The following is a 20,985-nucleotide window of genomic DNA, read 5'->3' as shown; positions in this document are numbered from 1 at the left end:
AAACTTCAAGAAGGGGGTTTGTTCGTAGACTACTACATTAACATGTGCTATTGAAACGAGATTGAAGCTCGTCTCGATTCTTTATATAAATGAATCGAATTGAAATAAGATTGATTTATTCGGTTCCGGACGGGGATCGAAATCTATTCAAAATTTCTGAAGAAAAACCCGTGTGGAAAAGTTGGTTTCACAGATAATCCATTATGGTCTGTTTTTTTGCATGTTTATGTACAAAAAATATAGTTTTGTTTTAATCAAATTAAAAAATATTGCACATGGAGTAGGTAGCATATTCTTATAGGTATGGTGCTGAACTATTCAGTTCTTCATTGTTTAACACGAGTCACAATTTGCATTTTAGAAAGTGCTGTAAAACTTAATTAATTTTAAATTTTCTTGTGCCTTGGAAACACCAAAAAGATTAATTTACTTAATCGAAACTGAGATAAACCTTTGATAGAAACGTAATTACTTACTTATCGTATCTATTGTTTTTTCTTACAAAATAAGCCCAGTTATTCCATTTTCATTAACAAAACTAAATAATATCAACAGTAACAGATTGATTTGTTTTCGCCAATGGAAAACACACATGACTCCAAATGCACAACTAGGAACACAGCCCTCTAGATACAAATGCAATATCAATCGTACCAACATTTGAGAACGAAATCACATAATGTGCATTCAAGATTCGTATAAATGTCAAAAACCCATCCCTAGTAAGATTCTACTCTAACTTTTATCGCTAGTATTCAAACTACGGATATTGTTTTTGTTATTCGTGTAAAATCCTTCTATACTATGGATAGATTTTCCAACAAAACACGGGTATTGCGTTAATGCTTACATTAAAAAAAAACAAACACTTAAAGGTTTTTCCGGGCCATAACATTTAAGTCTGCGAGAGGAAATAAATCAAAAATTTTAAATTTTTGAACTTAGTTTATTTTATTGAACTTTTTCCACGAAAACACTTTTTATTTATGAATCGTGGTACAGAAATTTTAAGTTGGACAAGAAATAACTATTACTCAAACATTTTTTAGGGATATTTTGATTCATTGCCAACGGCAACATTTATTTATAGTATTCATGATTAGTAGACTTACAAAGACTTCTTTCTTTCCTCCCTTGCAACGGTTAAACTGATCAATTCAATTCAATACAATTCAATTTTGTGTTTTATTGAACCCCATACTATTTACCATTGGCTGGAAATAATACATTATCCTTGTTTGAAGTAGGTACATTGAAATTTAGATTGTTGGCGCCTTAAGGACGACACGGATATGTAAGGGGGAATAATTAAAAGCCTGTTTGACTTTTCCTTTAAGTTGTTTATTTCCAGCTATCCCGTAGGGAAGTATACAGATATGAAAGATCTACCCTACGTGAGTGTACAAATTGCAACGAATATTCCCATTTCCACCCCTTAGACGGAAGTCTTACGATAATCTGCCCTTTTTTCATTGAGAAACGTACATTGAGAAAAAGTACGTTATTGCAATGTTTAGTTCCTCGGTTTATTATTGTAACGATAAGGATGATTTATTTTTGGAAAAAACACTCAAAATGTAGTAAAACACCATATGCCTTATGAACTAACATCCATATGGACGACACGAGTGAAAATACAAACCCTTATACATATTTCTGTTTTTTGATTCTGCGTATTGGGACGAGGACGAAAACATGCGAAATCCTCTCTCACAAAAATAATGTGTGTGTGTGTATTTTTTTAGATTGCATTGCAGTTGGTGGTGCAATTTAAAAATTTCTAGCGCTTTGGTTGTTGTTGTCACGCTACGCCGCATATGTTTCCGTGTTTTTTTTTGAGGGATGTATCTACATTTAAAATGTATCTATAAACATATACATATGAATGTATGTAGATATCCATATATTACAAAAATCGAATAAAAGGGTATGTTTGTCTGTATGTTTGTAGGTATAGCATTTTTATTAATCGCGAAAGGACTCTTGTAATAATAAATTGAGGTCATGGCCTTGTGGGCGGACAAATGAAAATTAAATATTTATAACGGACAATCCTTAATAGTGTATCTCGTTGTATGACAACTAAACCTAAAATTAAAAGCATGCGAAGCATACATAGATATTAAATATGGCCTTTAATTATTAATTTTTAATTGACATTTTTATCAAGAGCTTCTATTTATGAGCTAATAAATGACATACCTAATATGTAGGTAAATAGCAGTAAAATTCTCAAAGGGGCGAAAGGCAAAGGCTTTTGTAGCATTACTTCAACCAAAATGTTTCGAATTGGTGAAACAAATTTTAAGTGAAACAGGTAAATATTATTTTTTTAAGAGCTTGAGAATTTTAAATATAAATACACGACAGAGATGGTCTTGGAATTAATTTATATTATTACACTCTAGTATATAATTTCATAGCATTTATTTTAAAAAATATGATTTCCGGTTTATTTCTTACGTGATTACGAGTTACATAGTTCATTTGATCAGTCCTAGTTTTAACACCATTTTCCAATATAGGTCTGGACGTATGGCAATGGCATCATTGGTGTCTTGAAAATGTTCAAGTTTCTGGTTTGCCAACATAAATCAATGACGTAACATAGATGTACGAATAATAATCGTGAGGCGTTAAGCCCTAGAGGCCATAAACGTGGGCCCAGTTTATAGGAATAAGATTGTCACCATATTGATTTTGTTATGGCTAAGGGCGTTGTATGACAAGTTGTGCCATTTTAATGAAACCAAATGTCGTCATTATTTGACGAAAAAATATAGCATTTGAACTTTTTAAAAAGAATCACGAAAGTATTGAACTTTAGTTAAGATATTTAAATTGCCAAACAAATTTAATAGATACACTCAATCAATTTTTGTATCGATCACATATGTTTACTATAGAATTTAATATAAGAAGTAATAGTAAAAGCTTTTTGAATTTTATTAACTCTTAACGTTAATCAAACGGTTATCCAAGCTGTATGAAGTACTTACATACATCAACGAGTGACTTGAATGATATTTGGAATCTTTTTGCTGTCTACTTTCAGTCTGTTTATTCGCCAAACTCACCTTGCAATCTCGAATTGCCACAGATCCCAGTATCTCTTAATATTGGTTCATTAATATTACAGGTGTCAGATGTTATGACAGCCCTGCTTGACTTAGATACAACCAAAACAGAAGTTCCTGATGGGATTCCACCCATTTTATTATTTAAATGTGCATCTTCCTTAGCCAGGCCTTTGACGACCATCTTTAATTTGTCTCTTTCTCAGGGTGAGTTCCTAGAGTGTTGGAAATTTTCCTACATAACACCTGTATTTAAGTCGGGATCTATACAGGATGTTACAAATTATACATCAATCTGTAAAATTTCAGCTAAGTCTTTAATAACCTTTCAAATTGTTAAAATTCATGATAATTTTTCGGAACGGATCTTAGTGCCATCTGGTGTCCCTCAGGGTAGCCATTTGGGACTACTATTATTCCTATTATTTATCATTGATATTACTGACATATTCAAAAATTCATCATGTCTCCTATTTGCGGATGATCTTAAACTGTATCGCACCACTAAACCCATTCAAGATTGTATTTTTTTTTGAATGATGATTTAAATAGATTGGTTGATTGGTGTGACAAACATTTTCTACACTTGAATGTCTAAGTATCAAGTTATGTCCTGTTTCCGTATCAGTTCACCTATATACTTCAAATACACTATTAATGGTTCAGAACTAGAACGGGAGGTTCAGAAAAAAGATCTAGGAGTTGTACTAGATACAAAACTTCCCTTCTTACCGCACATAGATTACATAATCGAAAAATCGAATCAAATGCTAGGGTTCATTAAGGGAAACGCTAAAGAATTTAACGACCCATACACGCTTAAGTCCCTTTTTATTTCTTTGGTTAGATCAGTGCGAAGTGATCCGCTTATACACAGGCAGGCTGAACGTTGTACTCTATTTAACTTATCCCTGTTTATACCTTTCTCTAAGGCAGTCCACCATACTGCCACACCGTACGTTAAAATCGGTCTGATTACCGATGTGTATAGCCAATGCGTGATTCTGGGTTGTCAACCCCATTTATTACCAATAGCTTTTTTGCAAGAAAAGAGAGCTACAGTAGCTTTTTTGACTCTTTCCTGTACGTTGCGTTTCCAATTTAGTTTTTTGTCTAAGACAAGACCTAGGTATTTAGCCTCGTCTGAGAATTGTAATTGGATTCCTTTAATGTAAGGAGGGTTGACTAATGGAATTTTGTATCTCCTCGAAAATAAGACCAGATCGGTTTTGTGTGGGTTAACACCCAGTCCACACCGATCAGCCCAAAGTATTAGTCTGTCCAAGGCATTTTGTAAGAGTTCTTTTAGGGTGTTAAGATGCTTTCCTGAAACTGCTATAGCAACGTCGTCTGCATAGGCTATCACTCTGAAACCTTCCGCATCCAGACTAGTTAGGATTTTATTCACCACTAGGTTCCAGAGGAGAGGGGATAGAACACCACCTTGCGGTGTCCCTCTACTAACGAATCGTCTGCTAGAAGAGTTGCCCAGTTTTGAGTTAATTATTCTGCTAGTAAGCATTAAATGAATTAACTCCCGAAGCGAACTCTCTACATTTAGAGATGTCAGTGCAGAAGTGATTGCAAATGTGTCCACGTTGTTAAAGGCACCTTCGATGTCAACGAAAGCAACCATAGTGAACTCTTTATGATGGAGGGAATATTCGATGGTGCATTCTTAAGAGTGTAACGCTGTTTCCATCGACAGAAGTCTTGTATCGATACGTGCCCTTAAATGGATATCAATCAATCTTTCCAGGGTCTTAAGAAGGAATGATGATAGACTTATAGGTCGGTTGACTTGGGAGCATTTACCTGCTTTAGGTATAAAAACAACTTTAACTTCTCTCCATGCCGAGGGAACATGGACCAGGTAAAGACAGCTGGTAAAAATTGCCTTAAGGATTGGTGCAATTATATCAGAAGCATTTTGTAATTCTGCTGGTATTATTCCATCTGGTCCTGCACCCTTAAATGGTTTGAAGCTGTTGAGAGCCCATTGTAGCTTATCCTTTGTGATCAGACCTTGTGGATATGTTGTATTTAAACTTAAACGTGTAAAACTGTTGCAAGTTTCGGTAAGAGAACTACCAGGAAAGTGAGTGTTCAATAGTAAGTTCAGCGATTCATTACTTGAATTTGTCCAGGAGCCGTCTGTATTTTTCAAGCAGCATGGCATAGCTGTATTAGTTGAAAGAATTTTCCGTAACCTAGAGGCTTCAGAAGTTTCTTCTATCATGCCACAGAAGGATCGCCAAGAATATCGCTTCGATTTCCTTAGTGCCTTCTTGTAGATTCTTAGGGATTCTTTGTAGGAGTCCCAATGAGAGGCTAGTCTTGCAGCTTTGGCTCGGTTGAAAAGTTCAGGGACTTAGTCTTACACTATATTAATTGTCCTCCATTACTTTCTTTAATATGTATATGCGTTCTTAGAAGTAATTCTCGTAATACCATTTTGTTTCATGAGCGTTTTCATAGAACGAACTATGGTCGCAATGAACCAATATCTCGTTGCATCAGGGAAGATAATTTAGTTTGCATCATATTAGACTTTTTTGGTAGTTGCAATAGAGATACTTTTAAGCTATATGTATCTAACTTATTAAATCTGCATTAATTAAAATAATTACATTTTGTAATTATTTATATGTAATATAAAATGAATATTTTATTTTATTACAAGTTTAATTGTTAAGAACTAGTGTATTAGTCTCTGATTGATGAAATAAATAAATAAATAGATTAATTTTTGAAAACCGAAAATCAGCCAGCCAATCAGTCTGTTTTAATGGTAGTTGTGTTGATTCCTTAACGTCTTCGAGATTGTCTATGTTCCCAAAACTTCAATTTTACTTATTAAAAACAAATTAAGTGGTACAAAAGCTCGTATAGAAACCAGGGCCTAGTGACTTACAACTCTGAACTATTCCTTGTGTGCGAGTAATATCAGGGATGGAGATGACCTAAAGTTTGTATTTCGAATCAATAGTGCAATTTTGAGAAAGCACTTTTTTGATAAGAATTACTCTCAATTCCTCCTGTAGGGCGAGGACAGACAGACAGACACACACACGAAATCAGAGGACCCACCTTTGTCGACTTCTCTACGAACGTTATATCGTTATAAACTTTGAAAACTGAAGTCGCACAATCTATGCAAAATTAAAAGACAAGTCGTATTTGACGAAAGCACTAAAAAAAATATATCCAGATACAGAGAAGCAAAGATTGCTACCAAATTAAAGCCAAGATAAAACATCAGTCTCTAATTTAGTTGAGGTATGTATAAGCACGATGAAAAACTGTTTGACAATGACATTTAGTCATAATATAAACATTTTGTAGAAGTTAATAATTTTATTATATTTGAAAGTTGATAACTTTTATAAACTACTCTAAACTCACATTAAACAATCTACCTACTATGCATGCATAGACACACGTCATTTTGTATTTTAAAAACAAACATAAATATTTATTTTATTAAGATTTGTTTATCGAAATACTTTAAAGTAGACGATGTGCAGACAAAAGACGATACAGTACACGACGCTTATAAGAAACTCAAATAATGCACTGTGTACATTAATTTTTTATAAATTATTTGGCTTTTATTCTAAGATCGGATAAGTTTCCATACAAAAAAAATTATTATTATTATCTTTTAAATTTTAGATCTAAAGAACCGTACAACACGAAAAATATAAATTCTGTGTATAAACGTTTCAAACAGTTTATCCAACTGGGATTTCCTTCTTAGCGTTAAGAACTATCATAACTTTAAGATACTTTTAATTCATTTATTTGTATTACTAATAGTTTTATTTGGCTCAGACTTTTTATCACAGATACAATACTTTTTAGCATCTCCATCTTCTATGCACTCGGAGGTCTCTTTGTAGGCATCCAAACGACTTACACTATCAATAATTTCATAGGTTTTCAAAGTTTTCGAATACGAAACACTAGCTTCAAATTTTCCCTGCGGCACAGTAAATCGTACGCGGTAGTGGTCCAAAGCAGGACCCTCGCTATTCGACAATGAATTATCAAAATCATATCTCTTTCTGGCAATATCAACGGATTTCAGTTTTAGCTTTGTGCAGCGTGGGAAGAACTTTCCTTCCATTAAATACGTGTTCAAATTATCGAGAACAGCACTAATGGCACCCAAAACAATTTTATCGTTTTTATTCACATCCTCGAATGGAATACAAGTACACCAATGTTCATCAATGGCTATGTCTTGACATGCACGTTCAGCCGGAACCGGATAGAAGAGACTTTGGCAATTTGGACAGTCTTCGGCTTGCGGAAGTTTTCCAGTTCTTCCTGTTAGTTCGAGAATATGCTTTAGAGTCATGTGAAGATCGTAGGCATTTGTTAAGCGGTGTTTGTTTGCTTCCAAGGCCTTGGCAAAGTGTGGATATTTAGCTCGGAACCAGTAGGGAAGCCAGATGAAAATAAATGGCAGCCGTTCCTCAAGAAATCCCTGCCTTAGACTTCTCAATGGACCAAATCTCATTCCATGATCGCTAAGTAGGACCACAATCGATTCATCGAGTATACCATTCTCCTTCAATTCATCGATATATTTTTTAACTCGAGTGTCCATGCTGGATGGGTCACTAAATGAATTATGGCTAAAAGTGTTTGTCCAAAACAATCCAAAGTATGGCTCACTCTTGTATCTAGTTGCGAGGTCGATAGCCAAATCAAAGATATACTCAGCTGAATGACGTTGTCCCACGCAAAATGACATTCCCGACTGTTTCTTTGTGCGAAGGGTCTTTTCTATGGCCAACATAAAAGGTCGCAAGTAGTAGTCTACAGGGCTCTTACTGAAGCCTATTTTGTTAAAATTGAAAGTGCTCATCCAAGTTTCATCCTCAGCGTAACTGGTTACATATCCGTTGTCTCGAAATAAATTCCATATCATGGTGCAATTGCTTAAGCCATTTATTGTTTTTGGCTTACACTTGGAATTAGCATTCGGTTGATTGTAGCCAGTGAGAAATGCCATCAAATTGGGGTAGGTGTTATCGTCAACCTGGTGATAAAGTCAAAAATATATGTAATTAAAATGTTTGAGTGGTTTAAGCAACTTAAATATTTAAGCAAATGATAAACAATCTAATTCAATTCTTTGGAATTTGATAGCCTGTCAGAAATGGAAAATTTGCTTTTACTGATATCAAGAACGTTCTCAACTCAAGCAAATCAAAGACAAGTTTTTAAACGTTAAATAAATTGCCCTATGTGTTTTATCTTCAGGACAATAAAATTAAAAGGTTTCTAATAACGTATTTAATTTTCTGTATATCCTTGTCACTAGGCGCATTCACAAAGCTAGTGGCTACGTAGTCAAAATTCAACTAGCTTTGTGAATGCAAAATTGCACTACAAAGCTAGTGAATCCGGAACTGTCATATAAATGACAAATACAAATATATAAAATAAGAAACATTTGTATTTTCAGAACTTTGAATAGTTTTTTTTGTTTTTAAATTCAATAAAACCCAATAGAAAATATGATATGATTGATTTTTATTTGTATTTAAATTCCTAAAGATTCATTTTATTTTGAATTCTTGTGTCTTTAACGAACAGCTGATTATGAAACGTCAATATCAGTGTGCACTTACTTTGTAGCCGAAATGTTTACACTACGTCGGAGGGGAAATTTCAACTACTTTTGTTGTTAGATTTAGCCAATCAGAATCCCTTGACTACGTAGCCACTAGCTTTGTGAATGCGACCACTGTCACTTTCATCTTTTGACAGTTGACAAATAAAAAACGACGTCATCACTAATTCCGATTTCCTTTTAAAATTGTTTTTTTTTCCCGTGGGGCATGAAACACGCGTCGTTGTGAAACACAACTGTTAGACAAATTTGTGAAAAATCGGAACCGTGTGCGTCGCTCATATACACCTGCGAATTTTGCTGTTGTACCCCATAGTGTTGACGAAACTCTAGGGTTGTTGATTTCTCGTCGTCAGTTACGTTGAATGGATTGCTTTACCGATTTATGAGTATTGATATTTTGTGTTCGCAATTAGTTATTGATGTGGACAACGTCTACGTTTCGAACAAGCAACGAAACAATTGCAATTCTGTAAGCAAACTTTAATCACCGCGTTATTTCTTAAGGAAGTGATCTATCTTAATTGAGAACGGATGGTATATTTCATGGAAAGGATAGAATGACGCTACTGTAGCCAAGACAGACATTTGGCTGATATCTTTTTCTACTGTAAGATTGTACAACTTAAGTTCTATGTCTTTAAATGATAAATTTCTTAGGTTAACCTTTTGATCTACCCCCAAAATTTCTTAAGAAAACTGGCTTCATAACACTAATAAACTAAAGCATAGAAATATCCAAAACTCCTGAAATCGAATTACTTTAACTTGAGCTAAAATCTTAGTTCGAAATTACAATATGATTTATCTTTTTTCGAAAAATTGTTGCACTCAAGTGCCAATTTCCATTGGTCATCTAGATCTCTTCTTATTTGTTTTCATACTCTATTAAAAAAAACTAAGAGATTGAAAATAATTTTAGAAACAAATTGTACCTTGTTGTAACCTTTTAGTTCAAACCATCCGTCTTTTATTAGTCGATCCGTGGTTTCTGGCATCACTCTTCGTAGATTAAATTTCGACATACTATCGATTCCCAACATTAGCACACTCGCAGGTCGATTAGGAAAACTTCCATTTTGATAAGTCTCTAGCCTTTGCCTCACGTCTTGCTTTTCACGTACCAAATAGAATGCGTCTTGCTGAATATTTTTCTTCTTTTTATCATCCTTACACGTAATAATTAAGCCCTCGACGTCATCAGGTATCACATCGCCACTTTCAAAAGCTACACAGTCTTTTAGCCTTGAGAAAAGATAAATAGTAAACCATTTTAGAGGATTTTTTAAAAATGTGTGTTCCGGATATATTCGTACTTGAAATCTTTGTCAACACGATTACCAGAACCAGATCGTAAAATCGATTGATAACAGCAATTTATGCTCCCACGTATATTCTTATCAATTAATTTAAATTTTGCAGTTTCGTCTATGTGAATGATATAAGATCGAAGATTCATGTCGTATTGCATTTTCGTCAAGGGTAATTCCTCAGAACATGATGAATATTTCTTCTTATGGAATATCTTCATGGCATCCCGGGTAAAAGGATCGATATCCGGAATGCGGCAATGTTTGTTCCATACCAAATATCCAGCAGGAGGTAAGGTCGCATCTTCTGTTGGAGTTGATGAATTTGTCCGCACGTCGAGAATACTTCGATTTACTGTCTGAATTTCTATCAATGAGAATTGTACGTTCATAATGACAATTAATTTGATTTAAACAAATTGTTTTATTTATTCATTACCTTCTTTCAGGTATAAAGATGACTGAAATATGGAAACACTGTTGTTGAGGACCAGAACCACGCATCCGAGAACTGTTATTATTTTCAAATAATGCAGAACTGTATGATTTGATTGTTTCGACATCATTTCTTCAAAATAATAGTGCTACATATGTTCAGTTTATAGATTTGAACTTATAAAATAATTTAGCATAAGAGAATTTTTCACAACTGATAGATGTACACTTTGAAATAAATATGAATGAAACATTAAATTTATTATCAAAATAGCTTACTTCTTTCTTCTTCTTTTTTAATTTCAAACTTTTTTATCAATAATTTATTTTATCTTATCAGCAGACATGCATATAAATATTTATAACTTTTTCTAAGTAATATGTTTACTAAACAATTAAGTGGGATCGCATATTTAGCAAAGAAAAAAGAACTTGAAATGTATTTCCTTTAAAATGGGTAGTTTTTTGAAAGAGCAAATATTTATATTAGAAGTATTTTGGGCAATTAACTTTAAGACGTTTATTTCTTCAAAACGGTTGCAATCATTTAAACTTTCAATCACATATATTGCAAAGAGTAAACAATACCTATCTGCTGATATTATAAGCCGTGGGGTAAACTTACATTTTTAAGAACTCGGTTTCCAAAATCAAGGGATTATTAAATTAAATTAGGCAGATATAAAAGTTCTGATTAAAAAAAAAACACTTCTGCTGCACGTTTCACATTTCAATTTTCACATTATCTTTTTGTAAAGTTCAAGTTCAAGTTCCGTTAAAATATTTTAAAAAGAAATGTGTATTGTAATCAAAACTGTAACGATTTCGAACGGCGAATAACTATTTTACTGAAGCATTTAATTTTTAGCAAGAATTAGAACTACACAATGTTCGATAAAATAGAAACCTAATCTAACTCAACTGATTTGAAGTTAAGAGTTAGCGGCTATTGATATCAGAATTTTTGTAATCGTAAATTGTTGTTGTATCTTTGACACTTCGTGGTATTTCGTATCTTATCATCAAAAATTGTGTGTGATGGATTAAGAATTATCTAATTCAATTAAGGAAAATATCTATTTAATTTAAATAATAAACAATATCTACAAATGAAATATAATATATTTTGTGTAGAAGAATTTTACCGTTCAAAGTTGTTTTCGTTTTAACGCAACGTTCGGATAAAATAGACTCTTTTTGAATTTTATTAAAAATAATAAATAGTAAGTCTTATGTATCTACAGAACTTATTACCTACAACGTACTATAATACAGTACAGATATTAAACTTATAACCACCCTATATTTTTTTAAGATAATTTTCTTTGAAGTTTAAGTTTTCGCTTTGAATAGCCCGTAATTGGTGCAACTGTCACTTTTGAAATTGTCATTTTGTGACATTTGACAAGTAAAAACTGCACTATTACTAAAAAAGACACGATACATTGGCTGCGTTTAGTCTCAATCAGATAGGGTATTAGCATACCTTTTTGTAAGTGTTTTAAGTGTAAAATAACTGTTGATAAAAAACAGCTAAGATGTCGAAAAAATTAATGCAAAGGTATCAAAGAATTTCTGGGGTATGTATGTATCTGACAGAACAACTAATTCAATACATGGTTGAATTTCAAGGAATTTGAACATTGATTTCAGCTTTTTGTATTTGTTGGTAAACAAAAAGATACAAAATGTTAGTTGAAGCTGTATTTAAGGATGATCTGTACATAATAGGCGATGAAGGAGCTATTTGCCTCCGAATTTAAGAAGGTAATTATGATCTAGTAACTTCTGCTCATTCGGAAATGAGATCGAAATTCTTCCAAACTATATCTAGGAATTGTCACTTCATAATAGTCCTCATTTCTGTTAGGATAGTTTTCTGTTAGACGTATATCGTTTAAAACCGGAGATTTCAAAAGCAAATTATTAATTGTATAGAATTCCAATTGAGTTAAGAGGAAATTTAACATACATATGTAGATTACAGATTAAGGTTATCTCTTATTTATTAAATTGTTACGCACCTATCAATTCATCATAGTCCGACGAATCAGTTGAAATATCCATTAAATATTTTATCTTACAACAATTTTGACTTCGGAGCTTAAATGTTCCTCTGCTTTTTGTGAACAGCTGAAAATTGTTTTTATTTTTTGACAGCTATCTCAATACAGCTATCCAACTCGTTCAACAAAGTTTCTAAATATTCACCTATCCAAGATACCCTATCCAACATGAGATTGAAGACAGCCATTGAATTTGCAAAAATTCACAATTCGCAGTTATGACCAAAAACATTACTGATTGTTATTTTTATCAAAGAGATGATCACAGTCAGCCACCGAGATCTTGTGATTTAATACCTAAAGACTTTTTTAACTCCACAATTAATTCAATCCATTCAAGACCTTAAAGATGAAAATAAGTCACGATTGTATTTAAGAATTTTATTGATTTTTGAATTTGTTTCTTTTTGATTAGAAATGCAAATTTTGTACTGAATCAGAAATCACTAAATGTACAATTATTTTCCCTTAAAATGTATACTTCTATTTTTCAGACGGAAGTTCCAACTGATTTTATTTCAATTTCACACGATTCCAATGACAGATTTTTTTCAGATGGTATTAATTTTTTTCAATGACAGAAATGTTCAATGATCGCTATTAAGGTCCTTTAAAAAATATTACATTAATTGCTTTTTATCATTGAACATTTTGTGTTGAGGCCAGAAAGTGGTATAGAGAGTTAAACTTGATATGTTTGGTGGTAAAATGAAACTGTTGATTTCATTAGTAGTTTTTATTTTACCAACAAAATATTTTATTTAACCTAGAACTCTTCTTTTAGTTGTAATTTAAAATTATACATTGAACAGCTGACTTTACAATTAGAAACGAAACTGTTCCATTTTCTTTGTATTCCAACACCTGTCAGTTTTACTTTACAATGATTAACTCTAACCTAAAATGCTTGTTTCGAATCGGGAAATTTGTGTCAAATATCAGAGCAGCTATAACCAACCTTTCAAGAAATTTCAATGATTGGATTCAATGATGAAAACCAAAGATACTAATAACTAATCAGATTTGCAATTGAATCGTCAGTTGTGAGAAAGGCGTAGACGCATCTTCTAAGTCGAAAAAAAAACAAAGAAATTATTTTGGTTGTCGAAGTTATAGGGGGTGAAAAATTTCATAAGTTTATTCTCAAAACTTATGGAATTTCGTGAACATTTTTGAGTTGTAGATTTCTTCAAGATTTTCTCGGAATCATTTCTTGTAATTGAAAACTAATTATTTTTAATTCAACTTTGACAAGTCACTAGGAAAAGGTTTTGGAATTTCCCAAGTTCTGTTAATAAAATGTAAGATTTTACCTCTTTTAAGACGAAGTTGCGTTATTTATACCTGTTAGCTATTAGAAGTATGATAAAACCCTTCTTTTGGATGCCTTTTTTTAGAGAAATGTTTGTTTTTACCAAAAAGGAAATATTTGGCAAACAGGAAGTCATAAAGATATTGGGGAAATAAGGAAAGCAGACGAACACTATGAAAGAAAATAAAAAAGGTATGTTTTTTCAAACTTTCAAATCCACATGATCTTCATTTTATCTATAGGTTTGCATCTCAAAAAATTAAAATATAGACGCTATTCAGTTTTTTTGCGTTTTCCCAACACTTGCAAAATCGACTTATTCTGTTCTAGCAACTGACGATTCAATTACATTTATTGAAGTTTTTGTTTTTTGACATTATTCAAAAACATTTCTGTAAAATTGTTGGCATTACTTACGTTACCCGGGATGTAGTCTGAAACGTATTTGTCAAGAGCATAAAAGCTTCAATTAACAAAGGCGAGCAACAAAATTTCCTTAGTGTACATAATAGATTATTATTTTCTTTTTTTAATTTTAAGTCACTCGAAGTTCGACACGCTGCCGGCCGCCGACACATTTATCCGCCCTTGACTCACTCGTACAAAAATCTACTATAAGAATGATAACATCCGGATAGAATGGTTGACATTTCCTTTTATATATTTTGATTTTAAATGCGAGTTATTAAATGATTATTATGTGAACAAAATTGGAAGTTATTGTTATGTTGTTATAAATTTTAACAAAAGTTTAAAAAGTTGATAAAATCTTCCTGTTTCGGGGTTCTTGAATGTGTGACTGAGTGCGTACTTTTGGAATTATTTATTTTTTCACCATACCACGAATATTTATAAATATTTCGTTTTTGAATACATTTAATTTTACATAAAAGTGCAATGAAAGTTTTTAATAAATTAAAAAAAGGAGTTTTAAGCTTCACAAATTAAATTATATAAATACAACATTTGTTTTTTTTTTTTAAATAAAATTAATAAAGTCGCCTTAAGAAAGTGGGAAAAGCATTTATTTGGTTTTTTGTTTATGAAAAATCAGATTTGATATAATTTTCAAAAAAAAACGTTGGCCTTATTTTATAAATCCGTTGTGAAATTTTCAATTTTCTTGAAGACAACAGGTACAAAGAAGTGTCATCTAAATTGTTAGAGTGGTTACTAAGCTATTAGTTCTAGATGAGCCAAAACAAAACATTTGAATATTCAACTTGATCAACTAGAGTTATAGCAAAATACACTTTTTCGAAACTGTTTTTTTTTTATTTCTAGTTTTTTTTCAATCCAACTTACACCTCATCTAAAGAAGAAAGGAAAGTAAAATTTGGTTACAATGACTCAAAATAAAACTCTGTTCTTCACTTTTATTTGCAATTTTGAACACCTAAAGCAATCTTCAAACACCTTAAGTCGATGAATAGTTTTTATTTAACAAAATTACATCGTTTTCTATGTTACCGAAAGACCAAACTATTAACACTTAATCCAGGTTAAGCTTTGAGATACGAAGGTTCCATCTTGTATGTTTAGTTAAAAACCCGACTGTTCACGACTGTGACTGAAATACTAGTGTGATGATAGATAAGGCATAAAAGTAATGCCTAATCGTTCTCTGAAAAATATCCAAACATAATGTGTGGACAATTAAATAATTAAATTAGTTTATAGATTAAACAATCGTCTCGTCGTCGTTATTTTTGCTTTGACTTGTTTTACAGATCTTATTATTATTATAATATTCTTGTCAATTTGTTTAAATATTTGCTTTCTGTTTTATTTGTAAGTTTTTTGTTTTGTTGTGAATTCTAATTGATTAATTAATAAAACAAATATAAATTAAGTCCTTGTTGAAATTAAACACTTGTGCAAAATGTTTATCTTATGTCCATTTTTGGAAAAAAAATATTTTATTTTGTAAGCAGTATGACATTTTTAAAAAAGTGGCAATAATGCCTCACGCAGATAATTCCCTATTGATATCCGTAAGATTTAAAGCAATATTTGTTTGTTATTTTTATTCATTTTTATTTTATTTTTTTGTTATTTCGTACGTCCGTACGTCTGTACGTTTGTACATCCGTACGTTCGCAACGTTTTTTCGTCGTCCATAGCTCAAGAACCAGTAGAGATATCGATTTCAAATAAATTTTGTTATACAGATAATAGTGCAGAAAGATGCAAAACGGGCTCTCAAGAAAAGAAAATTGCGTTTGTGGTTTTTTTTCCATAGCAGTTTAAAAAAAGGTGAATATTTTGATTAACTCTAAATAAATTGAATTAAATTTTATATAATATATTGTAATGTGATACCAAGGTAGAAATGGCGATTTCAAGGCAACCTAGCATGAGATCCAATTAGCGCTGTAGTGCGCCGTTTTGATACCAAACAAATACATGTTTTGAAAAATCCAATTAACTGTTTTTTCATAAATAAAAAAACTGAAACAAATTGTCACCTCTAAAATTTTACCAAAAAAAATGATATTGTCTCCAAAACAATGTTGTGCAACGAAAAATAACGTTTTTAAAATGTGGTAAAATTTTGAGAAAAATCTAATTGACAGTTTTTTTTACAAAAAATAAAACTTTAATAAAAGTTACCATAAATTGATTTTCGACTCAAATAACTGTTCAAAGATTTGAGACATTGGCTTAGAACTGATTTTATTTTTTTAAAAATATTGTTGTCAAAACTGAGTAGATTTTTTTTGAAAAATCGAATTGAAAGTTTTTTTTTACTAAAAATAAAAACCTTAAGAAGTCATTTCTAAAAGTTCGTAAAAATTGATTTTCGACTAAAATGTCTTTTCAAAAATTAAAAATATTTTTTTCAAACTTATTTTATCTCACATAAATATTGTTTTCGTTTTTGTCCGTTTTTTTCAAAAAAAATAAAATCTACAAAAAACAGTACGAACATTTGGTAAAAATGATGTTCGGTTCTCGATATCACATGAACAATAGAAGGTATTGACGTCAAATTAATTTCCTTCATCCAATTTGTATTTGTTTATATAAGAAAGAAAAACTTTTAAGAAATGCTACCAAAATTGGTTAACGACTAAAAAATCTCGTTAACAAAAATAGGTTTTGAAACCAAACTATTTCATTATATGCAAAATATTGTTATTAATTTTAAAATTTTTAAGTATAATGCAATTGACACATTTCTTAGCAAAACACGAAAACCTACAAACCTTTTAAGCAAGACAGGATTGGAAGTTACCAGTGTAGGTCGCATCCCCGCCTCTTTTTTGGTATGACGTCACAATGTATAGTATAACAATTTAACTGAAGTCGATATTGTCGGTTAGTGGAATATTCAACCGAATGTTTTAATATTTTGTTTAAATTGTTTTAGGAAATAATATTTATGACTGGGGTCGCACGAATGTGCACCTATATGCGTCAATTGAAGCGGGCTTGTCTGTATAGACATGAGCTTTCACATAGCCCTACAAAAATTAGTCTAAAAGTGTTAAATCGCACATCTCACAGTAGCGCTCACCATTCATAGTTATGTTATGTTACCAGGCCATAAACCGCACTTGCAATGCTTCTGGCTGATATTCACTCCAAAATCGACAATTCTGCTTATTTACGTACCCATTGACTTAAAAGTGTGTTCCTCGCTGAACACAATTTTTCAGAAGAAGTGCGCGATGAACTTCCTTAACAGAGCACGCATTTCGATAATAAAATTCAATGATTTGCAAGCGTTGTTCGTTTGAGAGACGATTCATGGTTAAGTTATGGAAAAAACTAAAGATATTTGACAGTGAAATAAAACAAGAAACGTGTGTCAGCTGTTTAAACCAATGTTGCCAAAAAAATAATAGCTAAAAAACCACCCTTTATTATTTTTAGAGAATATAAAAGGTTGTTTAGAAAAAACAATATCCATTTTCGGGACCATTTGCGAACAGTGCGTTCATTAATAAGAAAGAAAAAGCCAAGTTAAGAAATACGTTTTTCTATGGAGGCTAATGTTATTTTTGGTCTCACAAAATTTTGAAAGAAACCATTTACTTTAATCTGCTTAGAACCTCAATTTCCTATTTTCAACTCAATATACCCGATGGTTTTTTTTGACTTCTCTACCATCGTAATGGTAGATTTTAATACTTGGCATCGCAAGTTTAAACACACACCGTACTTTTTTTTTGAAGGGTCTTTCCTGAATAGTCTAACTTTACAAAAAATTACAAAATTTAACTAAATCCTGTTCGCGTAGGTACTCAAAAATTTCATAGCTATTCTTAAAAGAGAGCGCTCATGAGAGAGTAAAATATTTCATCAACCTACGAATTTTAGAGCAAGAAATTTCCTTAAAAATTCTTTTCCCAAAGAACAGCAACAAGATTGCAATTTCCAAGTGCAGAAAGCAAGCGAACGGACGTATCCATGTTATCATGACTATATTTAAAGTCGGTATCTCTTTCGGTTACTGAGATATACTCCACGGTTTCTAGAGCCCTTAAATCGTCGATAACAAATTAAACTGGTTACAATAACAACAAATAAAAAATATGTACTACCATTTCTAAAGTTTATTGGAATTTAAATGACATTTCCTTTAAAAAAGGAAAAACGTTATTTTTAAAACTTAAATGATTACTCCGAAAAAAAAATTAACAGAAAACATAACAATGAACAATATCTTATTTACAAGTTTTAAGTAATGATCCTGTTTAAATAACTCAATGGATCATCAATTTTTTTTTGTTTACAAATTTCTAATATTGTCTGAAAAACTTTTGGTAAAGGCGTCTTAACAAAATGTTTATTACATTTAAAGTTTATTTTATTTTGTTCATAAAAATATTATAATAATAAAACTAGTTATATATCTATTCCATCTAGAAGAGTAGATTCAAAATACTCAATACTTTCCCAAAGCCATTAAACCATCAGCTCATGAGGCTAAGGTCTTCTTAACCTCCGAGCATTATCTCGAACATTTCAGAAGGTCTTCATCGTGTTATTTAACCACTTCTGTAACCATTTCAATTTGCTGTTCTCGATGTATGTATGGTGATGCTGTTTCTTATATACTTAGGGGCATTTATTAGAGAAAGAACTTTCGTAATATTTAGATAGCTTCAGCTTTTCCGACCCCATCACTAGATGCTTAAGGATATGTCTCCCGCAGAAGCGAACTCAGAACTCATGTAAATGTATTTGAATGTATTAGTGAAAGATCGTTACTCTCTTCATTATCAAATTCAAAATTTGAATTTCCAATTACTCTATATTTGCCTCTTGATCTTTTTTGTCTCTCAGAGCGAGGGATATATTTCCGCACAAGCAGCCAATCAAAGAAATAAGAAATAGAACAACGTTGCATGATAAACCGGTTTTTTTTTTGTTGTATGGCTAGTTAGGTAGATTTGTTGTTGTCTTTTGCATATGGTTCGAATTTTATAAAGCAAGTGGGTATTTTGCTATCGAAGGAGATGTTTTTTTCTTGAATTTCTTTTTTTGGTCGACATTTTCTAATTATTGAAAATACCTATTTTATTTTAATATTTTTTTACTTCCCATTGGAAATTATTGTAATGGGTCCAATTTGTCAAATTGAAAATTTTGACATTTCTCGAGGTTTCAAGGTCCCTAGAGTCAAAATAAAAGGTTTTTAGAAACATGGTTGTGCGTGCGTGTGTACGTACGTTCGTACGTCCGAACTTTCGCGACGTTTTTTTCGTCGTCCATAGCTCAAGAACCAGAAGAGATATCGACTTCAAATAAATTTTGTTATACAGATAATAAGGCAGAAAGCTGCAGAAAGGGCTCTCAAGAAAATTGCGTAGGTGTTTTTTTTACCATAGCAGTTTAAAAAAAAGGTGAACATTTTGGATAACCCTAAATATCTTACGAACCAAGAACGCTAGAGACTTGAATTAAATTTTATATAATATATTGTAACGTGATAGCAACCAAGTTTTTTTTTTTGAAAAAAATTCATTTAACGGTTTTTTTATAAATCAAAAAACTGAAAAAAAATGTTTCACCTACCAGATTTTACGACTAAAATATGATTTCATCTCCAAAACAATTTTGTGCAACGAAAAATAATGTTTTTCAAATCTGATAAAATTTTGAGAAAAATCGAATTGACAGTTTTTTTATAAAAAATAAAAACCTAAACAAAAATTAATAAAAGTTGGTAAAAATTGACTTTCGACTCAAATATCTTTTCAAAGCTTTGATATATTGGCTTTAATTTACTTTTATCTTTCAAAAAATATTGTTGTCAACATTTAATAAAATTTTGAGAAAAATCGAATTGACAGTTTGTTTACAAAAAATTAAAAACCGAAAAAAATTAACAAAAATTGGTAAAAATTGAATATCGATTCAAATATCTTTTCAAAAAGTTGAAATTTAGGCATCAAACTTTTTTTATCTTATAAGAAATATTGTTATCAACAATGTTGAGAAAATTGAATTGACAGTTTTTTTTTATACAAAATAAAAATCTAAAAAACTTTACTCAAAGTTGGTAAAAATTGAATATCGATTCAAAACTCTTTTCATTTCATTTTTATATAAAAATCCAACAGTCCGTTTTTTCATAAAAAATAAAATCTACAAAAAATAGTACGCAAATTTGGTCAAAATTGATACGAGTACATATAGACAAACTTTTAAGCAAGACAAATTGACAGACGGGATGGGAAGTTATCAGTTTTGTAGATTTTATTTTTATGAAAAAACGGACTGATGGATTTTTATATAAAAATCACTAAATATCGAAAACAATATTTTCTGTGAAATAAAAAAAGGTTTGAAGCCAATATTTTTAATTTTTGAAAAGCTATTTGAGTCGAAAGTAAATGTTTACCAAGTTTTAGTATTGTTTTTTTTTTTTTTTTTGAGTTTTATTTTTTGTAAAAAAAAACTGTCAATGAGATTTTCTTCACATTTCTATCAAATGTTGAAAACAATATTTCATATAAGATAAAATTAGTTTGAATCCAATATTTCAAATTTTTGAAAAGATATTTGAGGTGAAAATCAATTTTTACCAACTTTTGTTAAATTTTTTTTAGGTTTTTAATTTTTTGTACAAAAACTGTCAATTTGATTTTGTTCAAAATTTGACTGAATGTTCAAAATAATATTT

General features: G+C 31.2%; 1 protein-coding gene across 3 annotated transcripts; it reads right to left on the bottom strand.

The window, feature by feature from the left end:
• Positions 1-6,442: 6,442 nt before the first annotated feature.
• LOC129947481 (uncharacterized) lies at positions 6,443-15,434 on the bottom strand. Of its 3 annotated transcripts, XM_056058057.1 has the most exons (6): positions 15,318-15,418; positions 11,095-11,283; positions 10,474-10,646; positions 10,041-10,401; positions 9,660-9,969; positions 6,444-8,127 (listed from the first exon to the last, which is right to left on the bottom strand). In XM_056058057.1, exons 3-6 carry the CDS (start codon positions 10,598-10,600, stop codon positions 6,874-6,876), a joined length of 2,052 nt encoding a protein of 683 aa, XP_055914032.1. In that variant the 5' UTR covers positions 10,601-10,646; positions 11,095-11,283; positions 15,318-15,418; the 3' UTR covers positions 6,444-6,873. The 3 variants fall into 3 exon arrangements, with proteins under 3 accessions (XP_055914033.1, XP_055914032.1, XP_055914031.1); XM_056058056.1 differs by lacking the exon at positions 11,095-11,283 and having other exon boundaries at positions 15,318-15,434; XM_056058058.1 differs by lacking the exons at positions 11,095-11,283; positions 15,318-15,418 and having other exon boundaries at positions 6,443-8,127; positions 10,474-10,602.
• Between the last annotated feature and the right edge of the window lie 5,551 nt (positions 15,435-20,985).

This window comes from Eupeodes corollae, chromosome 2 (genome assembly GCF_945859685.1).
Source record: "Eupeodes corollae chromosome 2, idEupCoro1.1, whole genome shotgun sequence".
NCBI lineage: Eukaryota > Metazoa > Arthropoda > Insecta > Diptera > Syrphidae > Eupeodes > Eupeodes corollae.
The sequence above is the reverse complement of the archived record's forward strand: the minus strand, read 5'-3'. Positions and strand labels throughout refer to the sequence as shown.

Coding starts and splice junctions, on each gene's coding strand:
- LOC129947481 (XM_056058056.1), bottom strand. CDS start 10,600: ATGATGTCGAAACAATCAAATCATACAGTTCTGCATTATTTGAAAATA. Junction 10,402..10,473: donor ATCTTTATACCTGAAAGAAG/GTAATGAATAAA, acceptor TCTCATTGATAG/AAATTCAGACAGTAAATCGA. Junction 8,128..9,659: donor AACTAAAAGGTTACAACAAG/GTACAATTTGTT, acceptor CTTTATCACCAG/GTTGACGATAACACCTACCC.